Source organism: Pelodiscus sinensis, chromosome 5 (assembly GCF_049634645.1).
Source record: "Pelodiscus sinensis isolate JC-2024 chromosome 5, ASM4963464v1, whole genome shotgun sequence".
Lineage (NCBI taxonomy): Eukaryota > Metazoa > Chordata > Testudines > Trionychidae > Pelodiscus > Pelodiscus sinensis.
Genome location: NC_134715.1, coordinates 103,352,377 through 103,370,796, shown reverse-complemented (window position 1 = coordinate 103,370,796; position 18,420 = coordinate 103,352,377). Strand labels below are relative to the sequence as shown.

General features: G+C 44.0%; 2 protein-coding genes across 22 annotated transcripts in view; one reads left to right on the top strand and one right to left on the bottom strand.

Moving 5' to 3' along the window:
- ADGRA3 (adhesion G protein-coupled receptor A3) overlaps positions 1-6,815 on the bottom strand; it is a 141,716-nt gene extending 134,901 nt beyond the window's left edge. For 2 of the 3 annotated variants that reach the window (XM_014581111.2, XM_075930639.1), the window contains exon 1: positions 6,349-6,815. In XM_014581111.2, the coding sequence (XP_014436597.1) occupies positions 6,349-6,554 (206 nt within the window). In that variant the 5' untranslated portion in view covers positions 6,555-6,815. The remainder of the gene's footprint in view (positions 1-6,348) is intronic. The other variant, XM_075930638.1, reaches the window with a different exon arrangement.
- The window catches only part of LOC112543864 (cytosolic beta-glucosidase-like), a 103,595-nt gene continuing 91,955 nt past the window's right edge, over positions 6,781-18,420 (top strand). For 5 of the 19 annotated variants that reach the window (XM_075930651.1, XM_075930659.1, XM_075930658.1 and 2 more), the window contains exon 1: positions 6,902-7,001. The gene's annotated coding sequence lies outside the window, so the exon portion shown is untranslated. Of the gene's footprint in view, positions 7,036-8,870; positions 10,290-18,420 lie in introns of those variants that run through there. The other 14 variants (XM_075930655.1, XM_075930652.1, XM_075930644.1 and 11 more) reach the window with 9 other exon arrangements.

Genomic DNA, 18,420 nt, shown 5'->3' with positions numbered 1-18,420 from the left:
TTTGGAGTACTGTGTCCAGTTTTGTGACCACCCGTTACAGAAAGGATATGGACAAACTGGAGAGTGCCCAATACAAGGCAATGAAAGTGACTTATGAAGAGATGCTGAAGAAACTCCGCTTATTTATTCTGCAGAAGAGTGAGGAGGGATTTGATAGTCTTCAACTACCTGAAACGGGGCGCGTCCAAAGAGGATGGAGGTAGGCCAGGCCTAGGGAAAATATGGACCACCCACAGAGGCACCCCTGCTTGCCCCGCAGCTCAGAAACACAGCTGCGGAGAGGGGTTTTTGGAGTACAGAGGGATGGGGTTTCAGGACAGACACTGGCCAATGGGAGCTGCTTGTTTAAACAACAAGCAGCCACAAAGCACAATCCTCCTGGTCACTCACTCAAGCACATGACAGAGTAGGCAGAAACATTTTAAGCTCTGAAAGCCTTTAGCTCTGCAGGCAGGCAGGCAAGTCTCCTGGCAAAAACCTGCCTCTGGCACCTCAGCCCTTCCCTTCCCCAACCCTCTGTCCCACACTCCTGCCCCCTTACTCCACATGCACCCATATCCCCTCCCAAATCTGGCACCCCAATCTCCTGCCCGAGATCACAATCCCCTCCTACCCTTGGTCACATCCCAAAACCCTGCACCCCAGTCCCTTGCCCTAGGTCACAACCACCTCCTTCACCCAAATTCCCACCTAGATTCCATTCTCCCTTCTGCATTCAGCCTCCATCTCAGATGGGGTACCTCCTCCATTAACACCATGAAAGACTGCAACCCTCAAACACTTTCCAAAATCTTGGGAGTGGCCCCCCCCATCAAAAATTATTTCCCACCCCTGAGCTAGGCTATTCTTGGTGGTGGCACATGACAGAACAAGGAACAGTGGTCTCAAGGTGCAATGGGGGAGTCTAGATTAACTATTAAGAAACATTATTTCATTAGGAGGGCAGAACACAGGAATGGATTATCTAGGAAAGTTGTGGAATCGCCATCCTTGCCTGGAATGATTTAGTTGGGGTTGGTCCTCCTTTGACTAGGGAGCTGGAATAGATGACCTCTTGGGGTCTCTTCCAACCCTAATGTTCTATGGTTGGATAGGAAACTCAATAAAGGAAGATATGTAAAATACCTCTCAAAAGATATGCTGGACCATAAATGACCGTACTGTTCTAAATCTTTCAAAAACTATATTTCAATATAGAATGACCACAGGTGATTCTTATCTCTTAGAAGAATAATCTTATCTTATAGACGTGATAATTATCTTATAGAAAATGTATTTAATTTAATAATTTATTTAGTTTGTTTTTAAACAACACATATCTTTTCCAATCTCAACACACTGTTATACCTTAGACCAGGGGTTCCCAAACTTTTTGTTACGTGGACCAGTAAATCCAATCGCGAACTTTTGGAGGACTGGTAATGTTCATTTGCATATTCATTAAGCAAATTATTTGAATATTCAAATAAGTTGTTTCTGGTCCTCCCAAAACCCCCCAGTGCCAGCTTTAGCAAATATAAACACATAAAAAACAAACTGAGAAAATACCAGACATATAACATGTCTGGTATTTTCTCATTAGGTAAGTTGTATTATTACTAGATGTATCAGTTTGTAGTTTTGAACTGCCTGGCTGGTAAATGTGCTCAGGCTGCATGAGTGTGTCTACCAGCCAGACAGTTCGCAACTACTCGAGGAGGGTGTTTGTGTGGGGGGGGGGGGGGGGAGGGGGGGGGGGGGAAGACAATAGAATCCCCGGGCTGGACTAACTCATGCTTTGTGGGGGGGAGGGGAGAACGGGGCAGCACCCCAAGATCTACATATGGCCAGGTCAGTCCCACTCCCCGCAGGCCAAATCATTCTTCCCCCCGCTCCCCCTGCTGCACCTCTGGCCAGCCCCACTTCCCCCAACCCCTTCCCGGGCAGCCAGTTCTCCCCCGTTTCTCCTCCCAATCTCCCTTGGCCAGCCCCGCTGCCCGCATTCAGCCCTCCTTCCAGCAGCCGCTTCTCCTCACTCCCCCCCCCCCCCCATCTTCCCCAGCCAGCTCCCTACCCCCAACCTCGCACCCCCTGGCAGCCCTGCTTCCACCGGCCTCCCAATCTTCCCAGCCTGCCCCGATTCCCCTGTCCAGGGCTGCTTCCAGTGGCCAGCTCTCCCCTCCTCTTCACCCCAGAATCCCCTGGCACCTGCACCTTCCCTTAGCCCTGTACCCTCCTGGTGCCTCCCCCTTCCCCTACTGCCCCTTCCCCCTTTTTCCCTAATACCCACCCCCTCACCACCCTCTGCCCCATTCCCCTCCTGCCCCTCTGTGCCCTCGCACATGACTTGCTCCATCCTGGCCTTCCTCATGCCCACCCCTTCTTTCAAGCCTTCTCCCAGCACCTCCTCCTCCAGCTCCCAATGCCCTTCCCCTCTCCTCTCTTCTCTCAGCATCATCCTGTCCCCCCTCCCACTGACACCTCCCCTCCTGCCGTTTCCCTCATTGTCTGCATTTGGCCCCCTGGCATTTGTCTCTCTCTCCTGCACCCTGTCCCTTGGTGCCTTCCCCTCTGCCGCACAAGCCCATTCCCTACCTTCTGCCTTTCACATTTCGGGGCCGGAGGCCATGCTCAGGCCCCGGAGGCCGGCCCCGGATGCAGCGTGGCCCCGCCACGTGCCTCCAAAGAATTTTAAAATCCGGAGCCGTGACGTCACATCATGCCCGGGCGTCCTCCCCATCCACGTGCAATGCCGCACATGGGCAGCAGCAGGCAGTGAGGAACCACGCATGGCAGGGACGCTGTGGGGGCAGGGTGGGAGGACGCGCAGGGGGGAGGGGGACGCGTGGGGGGGGGAGAGCCTGGGCTCGCTCCAGGCAGAGCTGGGGGATAGACCCAGATCCACATATTGGTGGAGCAGGGCCCCTGGCTCTGTAACTCGCCGGCACTTCTGGGATCAGGGGCACAGGGACCAAATCGGCCTAACGCCGGCAGCCACCAGCCACGCTGAGGCCCGGTATTTTTTTCCTGCGGCCCGGTAGTTTGGGAAACGCTGCCTTAGACCTTGCAACATACCTGTGCAGTAGATACTACCCTCATTTCAGTAATGGACAAGCTATTGAAAGCCACTTTTTCCCTTAAACTGTATCTATTTAAAGCTCGTGTGCAATAAAAATCCACAAAGACTATGTGTGAAAAGAAGAAAGATATAAGAGAGGAAAGCAACTTTCAACAGGAATTATAAGTCTCTAGTCAGAAATAACAGCATTTTATTTCTATTTAAATACACTAACTAATGAAGAAATTCTGCACCACAAAATAAGTACCCGACCCGGAGACTACGCAGGAACTCACCAGGTGAGTAAAAAAAAAAATAAGTATACGCCGTGGGGAGGGAGGGGCAGAGTGATGGGGGGGTTGTAAAAATGCATATGGGTTTATATGCGCCAAAATACAGTAATTATTGTGAGCTATCAAACGCGCTAAAAATTGATAGCACTAACCAGTGTTTGAAAAGCAATGTATGAAAGATAGAGTAGATACACCCACAAGTCCTGGAGTAATAACTTGGTGAGGAGCCCAATCCCTTCTCAACGTGTGGAGAAATGGTCTCAGAATTTCTGCCATGGTGCTGTACCCAGATCCCGCTTGGGAACTTTCACATCTGTCTCTAGTTAGTAGCTGCTGGATGAATATGCAGCTCCAATAGCATCTAGTTGCTGCAAAGGAAAAGAACTGTTGTTCTCTGTCGTTCTCTGTCTCTCAATTCAGAGTTTCCAATGCTCTACACTTTTCCAGCCTCTAATTTTTTTGTTTCTTTCCCCTTTTCCCATAGTTGTAGTTCAATCCTCTCCTGAAGACAGCTTTTTTTTCTGGAAGCAGTAACAATTTGACTGACAGCATACTTGAAAATATCAGGGCTATACATGCTGTTCTAAGTAACAGAGGTAAAACTGACCAGATGTGTTAGTTTCATACTGCTACTACTGTGTAAAACTATGACTCTTGGTACTGCAGTGGTGTATCCGCATTTAGAGTACAGTGCATCCTTTTTTTAAATGAAATGTTAAATTTTGAAGAAACTGATACCTTAGGACTCCATGTTTGTTAAAAAGATTTCCACTCGTCATTGAAGAGTGGATTTTTCCAAGTTGTAGCAGATGTAACTATACCATATAAAATTTCCAGCTGTATTTTAATGAGTTTCTTGATATTACATTGATTTTGGGCTCGTCTACATTGGCCCCTTTTCCGGAAGGGGCATGGTAATTTTTGAAATCGCAATAGGGAAATGCGCGGGGGATTTAAATACCCCCCGCGGCATTTAAATAAAAATGTCCGCCGCTTTTTTCCGGCTTTTAGAAAAGCCGGAAAAGAGCGTCTACACTGGCCCCGATCCTCTGGAAAAAGCGCCCTTTTCCGGAGGATCTTATTCCTACTTCAAAGGGCGCTTTTTCCGGAGGATCGGGGCCAGTGTAGACGCTCTTTTCCAGCTTTTCTAAAAGCCAGAAAAAAGTGGCGGACATTTTTATTTAAATGCCGCGGGGGATATTTAAATCCCCCGCGCATTTCCCTATTGCGATTTCAAAAATTACCATGCCCCTTCCGGAAAAGGGGCCAATGTAGAGGTAGCCTTTGAGCTCAATCACATAATGCAACAGGAAGCTTGCAGGAATACGCATCCCTCTGCTACAATAAATCTGACATTCTCCTCTGCTCCAAACACTAGAATGATCTATGCAAGGAGTAGACAGACCATAGAAAAACTGTCAAACAGATCCCAAAATATTTTTAGTTAACTTATTCTCACTGTAGTTTTATTACTTTCTCTGGAGTGTGGACCTTGCCTATACCATGAACAAAAACTCTAAACCTTAACAACAATAAAAAAAACCTGATTATCCTGATTCATATCCTAATCCTACACACCATTACAAATGAGAGTTGTCCACCTGACTTCAGTTGGATTATTTCACTTGAAGAGACCACATATGTTTGCAGAGCCTTATAGTCTAACAATTCTAAAGCAATGTAGCTTGGGTAGGATAACAGCTGCAAATTCAAATATACACAGAAAGCTGCCACACAACAGTATCCTGGCATAACTGGATTTTATATAATACCAAAATAAAACCTAAGAAAACCAGAATGATGAAAGTGGTTTATTTAAAGGTTTTAATATTTTATCCACTTTTATTTACTGTTAAAACAAACTAAGTATTTAGTGCCAGCTATCTGTTAAACTTCTAGAGGACATGTTTATACTTAGAATAAATCTTAAGTTGTGGGCTTTGTTAATCTTTTGTTTTATTGTTTTGTTCAAAATTGAATATTTAGTACCCAGTGCTTTTTTCCATTAATCTCAAACACAATAACTATCATATACAGGCTATGCTTTTTCTTTGGTTTTAATCTCAGTAAGAGCTCAAAATCAAGCCAAGAGTGAAAAGAAAACAGGTTAATAGCATTAAAGAGGTTTTATTTAACATCCACACAACATAAAAGACCACATTAAATGACTTAATATAAAGTCCTAGAAGTAATCTTTAAAAAACACACCCAAAGCAAATATTTAAGTCTTGAGCTAGGGGGAAAAAAATCACAAACGATTTTTTTCCAAACATTAAACTCCAGCACTGAAAAAAATAGGAAGTCTTCTGCACATCTTTCATAAAAACAAGTTAATTAAAACTACCAAAACGAGTTCTCAAGTAGAACTGCCAGAATGCTGATTTACCAATACCCAAGTGGGGGTTCACTCTCTACAAGAAGCCTTCCCTGCATGTTTGTTTAATAGCTGGTCCTTTAAATTTGGGAGGACATCCAAAAGTAGCCCAGCCCTAAAGAGCTAGTTAACATCCAGTCGCACTAGTCTAGACTGTCTTCACTTCCATCATAGCTGGTGAGTAACATAAGCTTCTGCTTCCCTTTTGATTTATTTCTGAGCTGAAGATACATCCCAGGAGAGATGCACTACTCTTGTAAATTACATAAGCTTAGTTCTAGGTTCTCTCTTTTCCTAGAAAGCAACCAGCCTCAGGAAACTAAACAAGCGCATAAATATTATAAGTAAAACAGACAACTAACCCTTGCAGTGTTTTAAAATAAAACAAAAGGTTCTCCCTGCACCGCCTCCCGAGGGGGCGTGTTCTCTTAGCCCCAGTCACCGCTACATGATCGCTGGAGCTGGGGGCAATGGCTGGGCAGGAGTAGATTCGCCTTTGGCCGCTTCTCCCTACACACGTTGCACTAAGGCAGGGCAGCTGCCTGTCCCGCGCAGCCTTACAGCCGGGGGCTCGCCCGTGTCCCGCGAGTAGGAGCGGGGTACGTCCCGCTGCAAGCGGCCAGTCCCCATCCCCCCGTACTTACAGCGTGACCGTCCTGTTGGGCAGCGCGTCGGGCGGCAGGACGCGGGCGAGCTCCAGACTGCTGCAAACCACCTTCCCCTCCGCCGGGGACCGGCCGGGGCTCTTGGGGCGCCCGTCGAGTTTGCATCCCGGGGGGAGCGAGGCGCCGCCGAGCAGGGCGAGGAAGAGCAGCGGCCAGGGCGAGGGGCAGCGGCCCGGGCCCGGCATGGCGTGGAGCGCAGCGCCCGGTGGGGGGCTCCGCAGGCGCCGCGGGAGGAGGAGTCTCCGGGCCGGACTCGCTCTTCCCCGCGGCCTAGAGCGGCCGTGAGCGCCCCGGAGGCGGGGCCGGGGGCGGTGTTTGTGCTGCCGCCATGTGGTGCCGGAAGGCGGCGGGCTGGAGCCGCAGCACCCGCTTGCTTCGCGGGACTCAGAACGGCCTTCGGGCAGCGCCCACCGCGCTAGCGCCGGGGCCCGCGAGCCACAGCGCCGCCTTTGGCCGCTGCCACCCAACGGCCCGGACGCTCGCGCGCGCCAATACGCAGGCGCCGGTGCCTGGCAGCTGCGACGCAGGCGCACTTGGCGTTTCGGGGGCGTGGCGCTGCAGGGCCAGTGGCGTGGCGAGAGCTGGAGAGGCCGCGGGACGCCGCGGGCAGTTGGTGCGCCCCTGGAGCGGAGGTGTGGCGGTCGTGCGCGCGCGCGCGCTTTCCGGGTGCGTGCTGCTCCCCTGCTCTTGCTGACCTGAGCAGCCCCTCTGCGAGGGGGGCGAGTGCAGTTGTCCCAGCTTAGGGCAGAGTTAAGGAGGGAATCCCGGTGTTGTGGCTCCCCGTCCTGTGTTCTGACTCAAAGCCTTTCCTTCCCAAGATGCTTCTGTCCTGGCATCACCCTGCGTACCCCTACCCATCTATAAAAGCTGTTCCAGCACCGCTGCCTGCTCCTGTCAGTACCTTCCTTTTTTTAGATTGGGTCTCTGGAGTACTAAAGTCACATTAAAGGATTACACTTTCCCCACCTGCTCAGAGCTGTGAGAGAGAATCTGCTTGCTCATCTTTCCAGAGGGCCTCCATTGCCAAAGAAACTGAATACCTCAGAAGCCTCTGTGTGTTCATGTTCACAACATTCTCTGTGGTAGAGAAGTACTATTTATGTTTTACAGGTAGGGAAATTCGGGCACAGAGGGTCAATATTGCCAACACTAGGCATTTAAAAAAAACAGGAAACAAAATCAGTTGAATTTTTAATAGTATATTTTGTTTCCTAGTTTCTGGGCCTTTTGGGTGTACTCAGGTTTTCAAGCTTTTTTCTGCAGCCATGACAACTAGAAATGTACTTTCATTCTAAATGAAAACTGAGATTTTCACTTAATCACTTTCCTTCAGCAGCTGGAGTTTTCAGAAAAACATCAACTGCCAGGTAACACTTTCAAAAATGATGAGAGTTGGCAACACTTATTTATACACATTCCCACCCCAGAAGTGTGGCTGTTGTTTACATTACAAATACAAAGATATGTCCCTAAATAAGAGGTCTTTTGGAGCAGCTGCTATTCTTATGTAAAAGTGCTGGGTGCAGCCAAGTACCTGTAGTTCAAAATATCCTGTTACTCACAGCAATGCAGAGCTATGAATGCAAGCAAGAACAAAGAGGGCTGCCAGCTATGGCCAGGAAGAGACTCTGGTTTGTGTTCTATTGATTGGCTGTAAAGTTAAAATAAGAGAGGGTTTTTTTTTAAATAAAAGCTTTCTTTGAATTAATATGGAAACAGAGTTTGCAGACTAATTTTAGATATGAATCAGCGCATGAGAGTACCAAACAGTAGGCAATGTGGATTGGGCCAAGGTGGGACAAATAAGACCATAATTATTATCTAGTTTTGGTGTGTTCACAGTACACACATATATAAGCTCACTGTTACATTCCCCTTCAGTAAACATTCCCCTTTAGTCCTGAATCTTACTGTTCAAAGTGGAATCTATCAGATATTGGGTGTTACTCAGCTTCTCTTCCTACTCTTATTTGTTCTCTACTCTTTTTTTAATGCTCTTATTCATACCACTTCTGTCCCTTGCAAATGTACCTTTTCATTAATGATTTAGAAGAACACATAAGGGCTACGTCTACACTGGCCCCTCTTCCGGAAGGGGCATGTAAATTTCACTAATCGTCGTAGGGAAATCCGCGGGGGATTTAAATATCCCCCGCGGCATTTAAATAAAAATGTCCGCCGCTTTTTTCCGGCTTTTAAAAAAGCCGGAAAAGAGCGTCTAGACTGGCCCCGATCCTCCGGAAAAAGTGCCCTTTTCCAGAGGCTCTTATTCTTACTTTGAAGTAAGAATAAGAGCCTCCGGAAAAGGGCACTTTTTCCGGAGGATCGGGGCCAGTCTAGACGCTCTTTTCCGGCTTTTTTAAAAGCCGGAAAAAAGCGGCGGACATTTTTATTTAAATGCCGCGGGGGATATTTAAATCCCCCGCGGATTTCCCTACGACGATTAGTGAAATTTACATGCCCCTTCCGGAAGAGGGGCCAGTGTAGACGTAGCCAAGCATGTTTGTAAGTCCCATGGAAATCAGGATTACTTAAATACTTGCTAAAAATCCCATGGAAAACTATCAGAGGTAGCAGCGCGAAGAAGGCCAGGAGCAGGGGAGGCTGCCATGAAGCATCTTCTGACCATAGTAGGCCTGAGCTCCCTGCAGACAGAGGCTGTTCTGTGACAGTAACCTCTGTCCACAGGGGGTCCGAGCTCCCCACAGACAGAGGCTGCTCCACAGTATGGGCTGTTGCTGCTACAGAACAGCCCCTTTCTGAGGGAACCTCGGACCCTCAATGGACAGGGGCTGCTGCACCTCTGTATCTGAGGCAGCAGTGCGGGGTGGCAGGCAGCTGGTCTTCAGTAGGAGCTGGTTTTTAAACTAGCTCCCCTGGCAGTCCAGCTCCTGCCTGCCACCCCGTATTGCTGCCTCTGATACAGAGGTAGCAGTGTGAGATGGCAGTTGACTCCCTGGAAGTGGAGCCAGGAATGTGCTAGATGCCAGCCCCACCCCTGCGGACTATGAGTAGTCATGTAACCACTAAGATTTCATGCAGTTACAGTACTATTCAGTTACACAATATCTAACATCCCTAGTAACAATATTTAAAACAGCAGTGTCTGCAATATCATGAAAATGTGTTATTAGTTCAGGGAAATAATTGGCAACCAGTGGCACATGCTAGCCTAGTGGGAACTACTCTGTCTGAATAGCTGTGGAGAGGGAAAAGTCACTCTATATAGGAACCAAAACCCTATATTTTCTTCTTACATTAGTATAAGTTGCAGCACTCCACCTGTAGCCAGACAGACCAACCCCCCATATCATCCATCTTATTTGCCTCTCTGAAGCATACAGGGCAGAGAAGGAGCAGTAAAATCAGCATAGTCTATGCTGGCTCATCTGATCCTGAGAAGCTGAAAAAACAGATATGTGGAGAGAGAGCGATTAAGTCAATAAGCTGGCCTCGAGGCTGCGAGAACTGCCCCGGCTGGCACTCATGTTGATTCGAACACACACACGGTCCCTGGGAGAGGAATTTCTCACTGAGAAAAGAATTCCCAGTAATTCCAATTTAGTTATCGCTCTTACAAGTGTAAATTAAGTTCACAACTCCCTTGTAAGAACTGGTCTCACAAAAGACAGACCAGCCCCATTTGGCATGACAGATAAGAAAGAGAAATACGTGACCCCATGAGTATAAAGGTGGTACAGCAGCACACTCTCTTTTGAGTGTCATTCTACCCTCTACCTGCTGGTCGGGTTAGGTGTTTGACCTCCCGAGGTTCTATGGGGACGCCCACCTCATATTTTTGTCTTTCCTAGGAATTGAGGGACCGGCCCTGGCCTGACATGCTGGAGTCGAGAGGCACAGAAGGGGGTAAAAATTGTACCTGGATGTGGTCCTCTGTCTTAAGTGTACACATAGAAAGAGTAAGCTGTTACTTGGTACCATTATTTCTATTTTTCTATCTTTATCTTCTTTGTAACCATTTTTAAGATCTATATTTTGCTAGTAGTTAAGAAATAGAGCAATAGCCATTGTAACCATATGATTTATAAGCTTCTTTAATAAACCTGTAACTGTTTAAGCTTTAACCTGACTCCTTCAGTTGCTGTAACAGAACCAGGCACAATTTAAAAGAACTTCAGCCGGTCATAAAGGGACAGATATAGGGAGAGCTTGGGCGTTTGGATTTGTGTCACACCCAGGTGGCAAAATCCGTTGGGGCGCTTCTCAGCCTCCCCGAGGCTGCCCGCTGCGAAGGAATTGTGAATTCGAGCAGCTGAAATCTGAAGTGTAAAAAGCTCTCTCTGTACACTCATTGGGGCGCCCATCAACCTCTTCCAGGTTGCCCACTGCAAGGGACCCCGGTCTCAGCAGTTGAAGTCTCGGGTGAATAGTACACACACAGTATAGGAAGAGCTTGGGCGTTTGGATTTGTGTCACACCCAGGTGGAAAAATCCATTGGGGCGCTTCTCAGCCTCCCCGAGGCTGCCCGCTGCGAAGGAATTATGAATTCTAGCAGCTGAAATCTGAAGTGTAATAAGCTCTTCCCGTACACTTATTGGGGCGCCCATCAACCTCTTCCAGGTTGCCCACTGCAAGGGACCCCGGTCTCAGCAGTTGAAGTCTCGGGTGAATAGTACACACACACACACCACTCACTGCCCTGACCGTCGGCTGACACCACCCCCCAAAATTGATCCTATCTAATGAAAAGACTCAAACTCTGCAACTGCTTTTTTTCAAAGGCAAGGTCTTTTCAGTAGTGGATGCATAAAATCCTGCAATTTTTCTTTCAGAGAGACAAGGTTGTGCGAAGTAATACAGGAAATTCTCACCATTCATGATAGATGCATTCTCGAATCCTCCATGAATGGCAACATTTGTGAATACTGGGGCCCGCTGCTCCAGGCCCCCAAAGTGAGCTCCCCACAGTGAGTTCAGTAGTATTTTGCAGAACAATTTTGCAGAACTGATGCTATTATGTATTGATCTAGCCTTGTCCTTCAAAATGGTTTCTCATTAGTTAGTGATTCAGTTTTCCAGATGTCCATCAGCATGAGCATGGGGCTACAGCAGAAAAGGCCATGTAATCGTGGAAAATTCATAGGAATGCAGGGATTCCACCCTTGCAGGTGAGGCACTGCAATTTACCTTACTTTGCCTGTTCTCATTGTTTATGACACTTTCAAAAGTTCCTCTCAATAAAGAATCCCCTCATCCAATGGTGCCAAAACTGAGGGGCCATAGGAGACAGACTGGGATGGACCCATCACCTGAGGGTGAGGTGTGTACCAACAGGTAAGGAGCAGGTTGTGAGAGGCACCTGAAAGGGGCTGACTCGGGGGCGGGGGGAGAAGGAGAGGCTCTCTCAAGCACTGAAGCTCCTGGGAGGGGTGGGAATAGGGGCTCATGGGAAAGCAGCATCAGGCTACTGGCAGTTATGGGGCACTTGAGAGAGAGGAGGAGGAGGGTCAGGCCAGCAGAACATGGCACTATTCCCTACACACACACTCTCTCTCTCTCTCTCAATCTAGATTAGTAGTAGAGATGTAGTCGTGTTAGTCTGGTCTTGCTGAAATAAAAGACAGGACTATGCAGACTGTGCAGCACTTTAAAGACTACTAAGATGGTTTATTAGGTGATGAGCTTTCGTGGGCCTGACCCACTTCCTCTGAGCCCACAAAAGCTCAGCACCTAATAAACCAACTTGGTAGTCTTTAAAGTGCTGCATAGTCCTGTCTCAATCTAGATGACATTTTGCAGGTCAGTACAACTTTCATAAAACTGAAATTTCTTTACTTAAAAATATCACAAAGCTCAAATAGATGGGCTTTGGAATATGACCCAAATGTCAACAAATTCAGGTTATTTCAGACTAATGACTTCCAATCTGTCCAAGATATCCCCTCGCTTTCTTTGGAATCTGCTCGAAACAGTCCAGAGCACTGCAGTTAGTTTCCCAAATTGACGGCTAACCTGAAAGTATTATTCCATTTTCTTAACAGTTGTGAATGGTACATAGAACTGGGCCGAAGAGAAACGTACTTTATTTTAATTATATAGTTTCATTTTTTGAAGTTGTGGTTTGAGTGTTATACCAAATAAAAGCAAGCAGGATCTTATGAGGGGGATAAGGAAAAAGCCACATTTATTGTAAAGATAATAATAAAAAAATAAAAAAAAGATAGAAGCAAACAACGCTGTTTAACTGCTTAACCCATATACAAATAAACATTTATTCATCCATTTATTTAGGTTCTGTGTATTTGTTATAGTTACCAGCCTGGAAGTTGCTTGTGACAGAATACTGGCCAGGTATTCTGTACACAAGTGATGGTAGTGGGGAGTGAAGTCCTGATCAGATGCGCATCTGAAGCTCCTGGTGGGCTGGCAGCAGAACCTTGGACTCTAACTCCATAGTCTTTTAGTCCAGTTCTTATAGGATTTTTTTCCTATGCCAGTCTATAGGAATTGCTGCATCATGCTGATGTTTTCAGGGTGGCTGCCAGGTGCTCGTCAGTGATCTTATCGGGTGGACCTCCAGTACTTGGTTTTCTCCACTTGACACCTTTTGGTTGCACTGGCACCTGACGCCTTCTTCAGCCCTTTGTTGCTGTATTCTCAGGCTGGCACCTCTCAGAACCATTCATTCATCGTCCAAGCACTCTCTCTCTCTTACATACATTCCCGAATTAATGTTTCCCATGCAGTATTTTGTATAATAATAAAAGTTGTAGTTACAAAAGTTTCTGGGTGGTATTGCTTAAAACATTCTCTGAGTGCTAAGTAAAGTTACAATGTTTTAAAGAAAACAGGCGTCAATTATGTAACAATGCCCTTAGTCAATTACAGGGCTTGGCTCCCATAGCAGAGTTAGTGGCTTGACAATGCATTGTTACAATGTATCTCTGCAATGTCAATTTCAAGCAGCCCCTTGCACAAGCTTGAGCATGCCCTGGGACACAGCATGCCTATGTTTCTGGCTACATAGGATTATATTCTTAACAGTTCTAAGTTACATGACCTAATACATTATATTCTAAAGGGGCAATAATAATAATAAATCTAAACATTTAACAATCTTAACAAATAATAATAAGAATAAGAATTAATAATAAATATAAACACTTTAAGTTGTGGGGAACAAATTATGGGGAGTCACTTCCATTTGGGGGAATCATTTTAAATAAATTAATATGTTATCCCTACATGAGTACCTCAGATGCTTCAACAGTGGAATTCAATGGCTCCTGGGACAAAGGATCTTCAGCAGAGGCAGGGCCATATGGACCTTAAAAATCCCGATGAATGTCAGGATTATTTACCCCATATATTTCAAAGCTGCACACATCTCAGATCCTTCATTTAGAGAGATATCACTCACTTTACTCCCAAAGTTATGTGTGTTTGACAATTTTCAAATCCTCCCACTTTTATTATTTAAAATTATTTGCCTCAAAAATAAATAATCATGAAACAGATTTCAAAAAGTGTTATTTACACTAAAGGAAGAGATCTGATAGCATTTTGTATAAATAATTTTGTGTCACTCATTTTTTAATCTTTTTTCCTCATTGCACTCTATATTAGAGAGTTGGCAAGCTGAGAAATATGCAAGGATATGGAAGATAGTGCTGGAAAAGTGAGCCTGAAGAAAATGATTGAATTATTTATATAACTGTTAATTACACAGAAAAAGTCTAGTTATTTATCCTAAAAGTCATAATTAGCCTACATCAAACCCTAAAATTATAAAAATAAGAGAACCCTATCCTATATCTGCCTTTGTTTTAAAATAAATGTATTTGGAAAAATGCTCAAAAATACTGTAATTTGAAATATCAGAATTTATCTCTACAAAATATGGAATAATACATCTAGCATGAAAAGAGATGAATATGCCCTTTATATAATCTTACAATTACATTTACTCAGCTTAAATATGATGCAATATGCATTATAATGAAATGTTTTGCATATTACAACTGTCATTTTGAGGTCTTCTGAAAACACAGTTGTGACATTTATCAGTAAAAGCAGTACGTTTTCTGTACTCTTTTCATACACTGAAACAAAATACAGGACTATGTAGCACTTTAAAGACTAACAAATTATCACACACTGTTTGTAAAGTGATAAACAGTTGATCAAACTGGAAACAAAGTATATATTCCTTTTACCCAAAGTTACTTTTAACTAAATACTTAGGACTCTAATGCAAGATGTAGCCATAATATGTACAATTGTTAATAAAAAAAAGTGTAATTGAAGAAAACAAAGGCTAACTACTTTATTATTAACACATCAGTGCTTATAATTAAAAAGGAAGGAAGGAAATGGCATTCATAGATGGTGGTGATTAGATTTTGCTGGATGGGAATTTGCATTATTATGTGAAAAGAGCACTTCAAAGAAAAGGTGTCTGATGCTAAAGAATTCAAATGGTTCAGAAGTTAGACTTTTCCAATGTGGTTCTGTGAAGAACTCTTCTCATTCCCTTATCCTGTCACCTTAGATTTTATGGAACATTACCTCTAAAATTGTCCAAATTTCACTACTGAATAAAGGTTCTGCAACAGTAAGGTTTTCTTTTCTTTTCTTTTTTTTATCTCTGGCTTAAATAGAAAATTCTGAATAAACAGAGTGTTGGTTTAGATTTGTCATATACTAGTGAATGAATGTGAAAATGGAACATTTGGCTAGCAGTGGCAAGAGGCAGCTTACACCCAAAGTGTAGGTATACAACGGCTATGCCCCCAGATATGTGCGTTGGGAGTTCATCTTCAAGAGTGGGCATGGTGAGAAAGCTAAGAAGAAAAACCTCATGTTCTGATAGTAGGCAAAGAAAGGGAGGTACAGTAAGTACCAACAGAATGGGGAGAAGACAACAAATGCTTGGAGAAAGTACAGGGAGAGAGACCTGGGGAAAGAAAAATGGAGTTTTTCTGGATACTTGTAGGATAGTGGTTGCCAAACCATGGTCCATCCCCAGCACTGTCATCTGTTGACCATTAATAATCTACAGATTTGTCTGATCTCTTCATATATAATAACTGCTAAACTGCAAAACTTATATTAAATACTTCCCTAATTATTTTCCATGCAATCAATTGCTAAGTAGCATAGAAATGTTACTGATATTCCAATGGGAGGTGGTGGTCCAGGAGACTGTCTCTGTAAGATGTGGCTCACACTATGAGAAAAGTGTATGCTTTGTTCTAAAAAGAACCAATTTAGAATTTAGAAGAACAAGAATTTGGTCTTATAAGGCACTGTTTTAACCTACCTTCAATGTACCACTGAGTTGAAAGTCTACTTAATGTATTTTCCTCTGATAGGAAACTGAGTTCATCCCTTCTTAAACATTTGTAGACTATTTTATACAGTTAAAATGCTAAACCTTTGCAGCCTGTTGAACTATTAAGTGCTCTTAGAAGCCTTTAGGGAAATAGAATTCAGTCTTAACCCTTCAGTTACAGTTGCCATTCACAAGAATTCTAATTCTGCAGAAGAAACAGCAATGGCAGCCTCAGGGCCATCCTAGGAGCATGTGGGGCCCAGGACAACCTCCCTCCATCCCATACACCTCTCCCACCCCATTTCTTCTGACCCCTGCTCTGCCCCTACTCCATCTCTTCTCTCCCCCAGCTCTGCCACTTTCTAACCCCCTACTTCATTCCTTCCCCAAGCTGCCACCTGTTCTGCCCCTTCATACCCTTGCTCCACCCCCTTCTGCCCTTATTGAACTTCTTTCTGCAAGACTCCTCCCCTGAGCAATGTGGCTGGGAGACAGGAGGAGCAAAGATGACTGGGGCCTGGTCTCACTGATTCCTATTGCCACTGGAGTGAAGTGATCCATCTGGGAACTGGCGGAGCAGGCTGGAGTTGAATCGCTCCACTTTCCACAGTTGGTGAGTGCAGGATTGGGCCCTGATGCTAGTTACCAGTGCCAGGTCCCTCCATAATCCCTCAGGCTGGCCTGGGCCCCACAGGGTCCCCTACAGTGGAGGGCCCAATACAACTGCCTTGAGCCATCCAATGATTCTCTGCTCGGCCTTCATTTGAATGAACAATCATTTGTAAAGATGGTAATTGCTCTCCTTCCCACATCTATGCATGTTTCTTTCCCATCACCATGCAAAATTCACTATTTCTCCCCTAATACTTGTAGTGCATTCATTTTTATCACTTTTCTCACTGCCTGTAGCTATGCTCTAAACCTTTGTTTACAAACTTTAAGAGAGGCTGAAATAGAGAGAGATTGTATGAATCTTTTAAGGTAATGAAGAGCCTTGTGGCAAATTGTCCTGACTCATTGTGTGCTACAGCCGAAATAGAGAGAGATTGTATGAATCTTTTAAGGTAATGAAGAGCCTTGTGGCAAATTGTCCTGACTCATTGTGTGCTACAGCCACAAGACTATCCTAAATGTTCAGAAATCATGAGTCAGGCTCACCAAAAATCATAAGATTGGCTTTAATGACATGAGATTATGCTAAAATAATAGATTTTTTTTGCCTTCTGCCTTTTAAGCCTTTAGGGTGCACTGAGGTCATATTTTGCAGCTTCTTCCACAGCTACAAGGGCTAGATACTTATTTTTTTCTTTAAGAATAAAGGCTGAAATCATCACATTTATTTGATTACACAAGCTGTAAAGAAAACAATAGATAGAATTATAGAATACTAGAACTGGAAGGAACCTCAAGAGGTCATCAAGTACAGTCCCCTGCCCTCATAGCAGGACCAAACACCATCTAGATAAGTGTTTCTCAACCAGTAGTACACGTACCGTTGGGGTACTCAAGAGAAATCTGGGGGGGCATGTCAACACAACTGAAATTTGGAGAAAACTGAATTTTCGTTTTAAGTTTCACAGCGTTTTATTATTTTTGTACTTTTTACACCCAAAAATTTAAGCACCAGCCTGGCTCCGATTAAGTTGTTTAAACAAATGTGTTGCAACGGTAGAAAAAATTTTTGTGCGTCTGAAAACTGTAGGTACTGGGGGGATTTTTTCAAAACAAAACAAAAACAAAAAACAAACAAACAAAAGGGGGTACTTTATATTAAAAAAAAAAGGTTGAAAAACACTGATCTAGATCATCCCTGATAGATATCTCCAGTGATGGAGATTCCACAAACATCATGAGAGTTGGCAACATTGCTAACTTTCTGTCTTAGTCCAAGGATACTAAGCGAACATACTAAGCGACACTTTCTTCTGGGAAAAAGAGCTTATGCCAGATTCATAATAGAAAGCAGTTAAATAGGTATTACAAGTCTCTCTCAGAGAAAAACAATCTAAACTATCACATTTTAAAATCAGAATAATCAATCTTATGTCTTCTGCATTGTGGAAACTTATTCAGACTGATACAAATGCCATTTTTTTTTGTTGGAACTGCTTCATATGTGCTGTTCAGTAGCCAATGAAATCTTTTTGTGATATGGGCTCCTAACTAATTTACTTTTTTCTGTTTCCAAGAAACTAGGATTCTAAGACACTGCCATACACTATAAATACAGGTCTTGATTTTGTCTTTTATTTCCTAGAAACCCATTTCAATTAAAAGTCCAAGGTATTTAATGTAGACTTAATAAAACAGTTATTGCATATTAAATAAATAAAAATTGCACACTAAAGGGGTATTTGCAGTGTGTTAAAACTCTACAATAGGTCCATATCAATTTTACAGTTGCAAATCTATTACATATTTTTTAGTACTTGGTGAATGTTTAATAATCAGTATTCAAATAACATATGTTAACTGTCCTATTAAATCTAAATTAATTGTGGTTTTGGGAACATTAATTTAAAAGGTTACCTATTTTCCCTGAAGATCTGATCTTTCTGTATCACATTTTTTCATTAAAATTAGTATTAAAGACTCTGTGTAAATTTGTTTCATGTTTCATTTAGAATATAGTTATGAATCCCTGTAAAATCCCATTTTCCCAAGCTTCACTGCTAATAGAGATACTAAGATTCTCTCCTATTGTCTTCTAGTATAATTAGCATTACTTGGTGGTAATAAAGACTTCACACTTTTT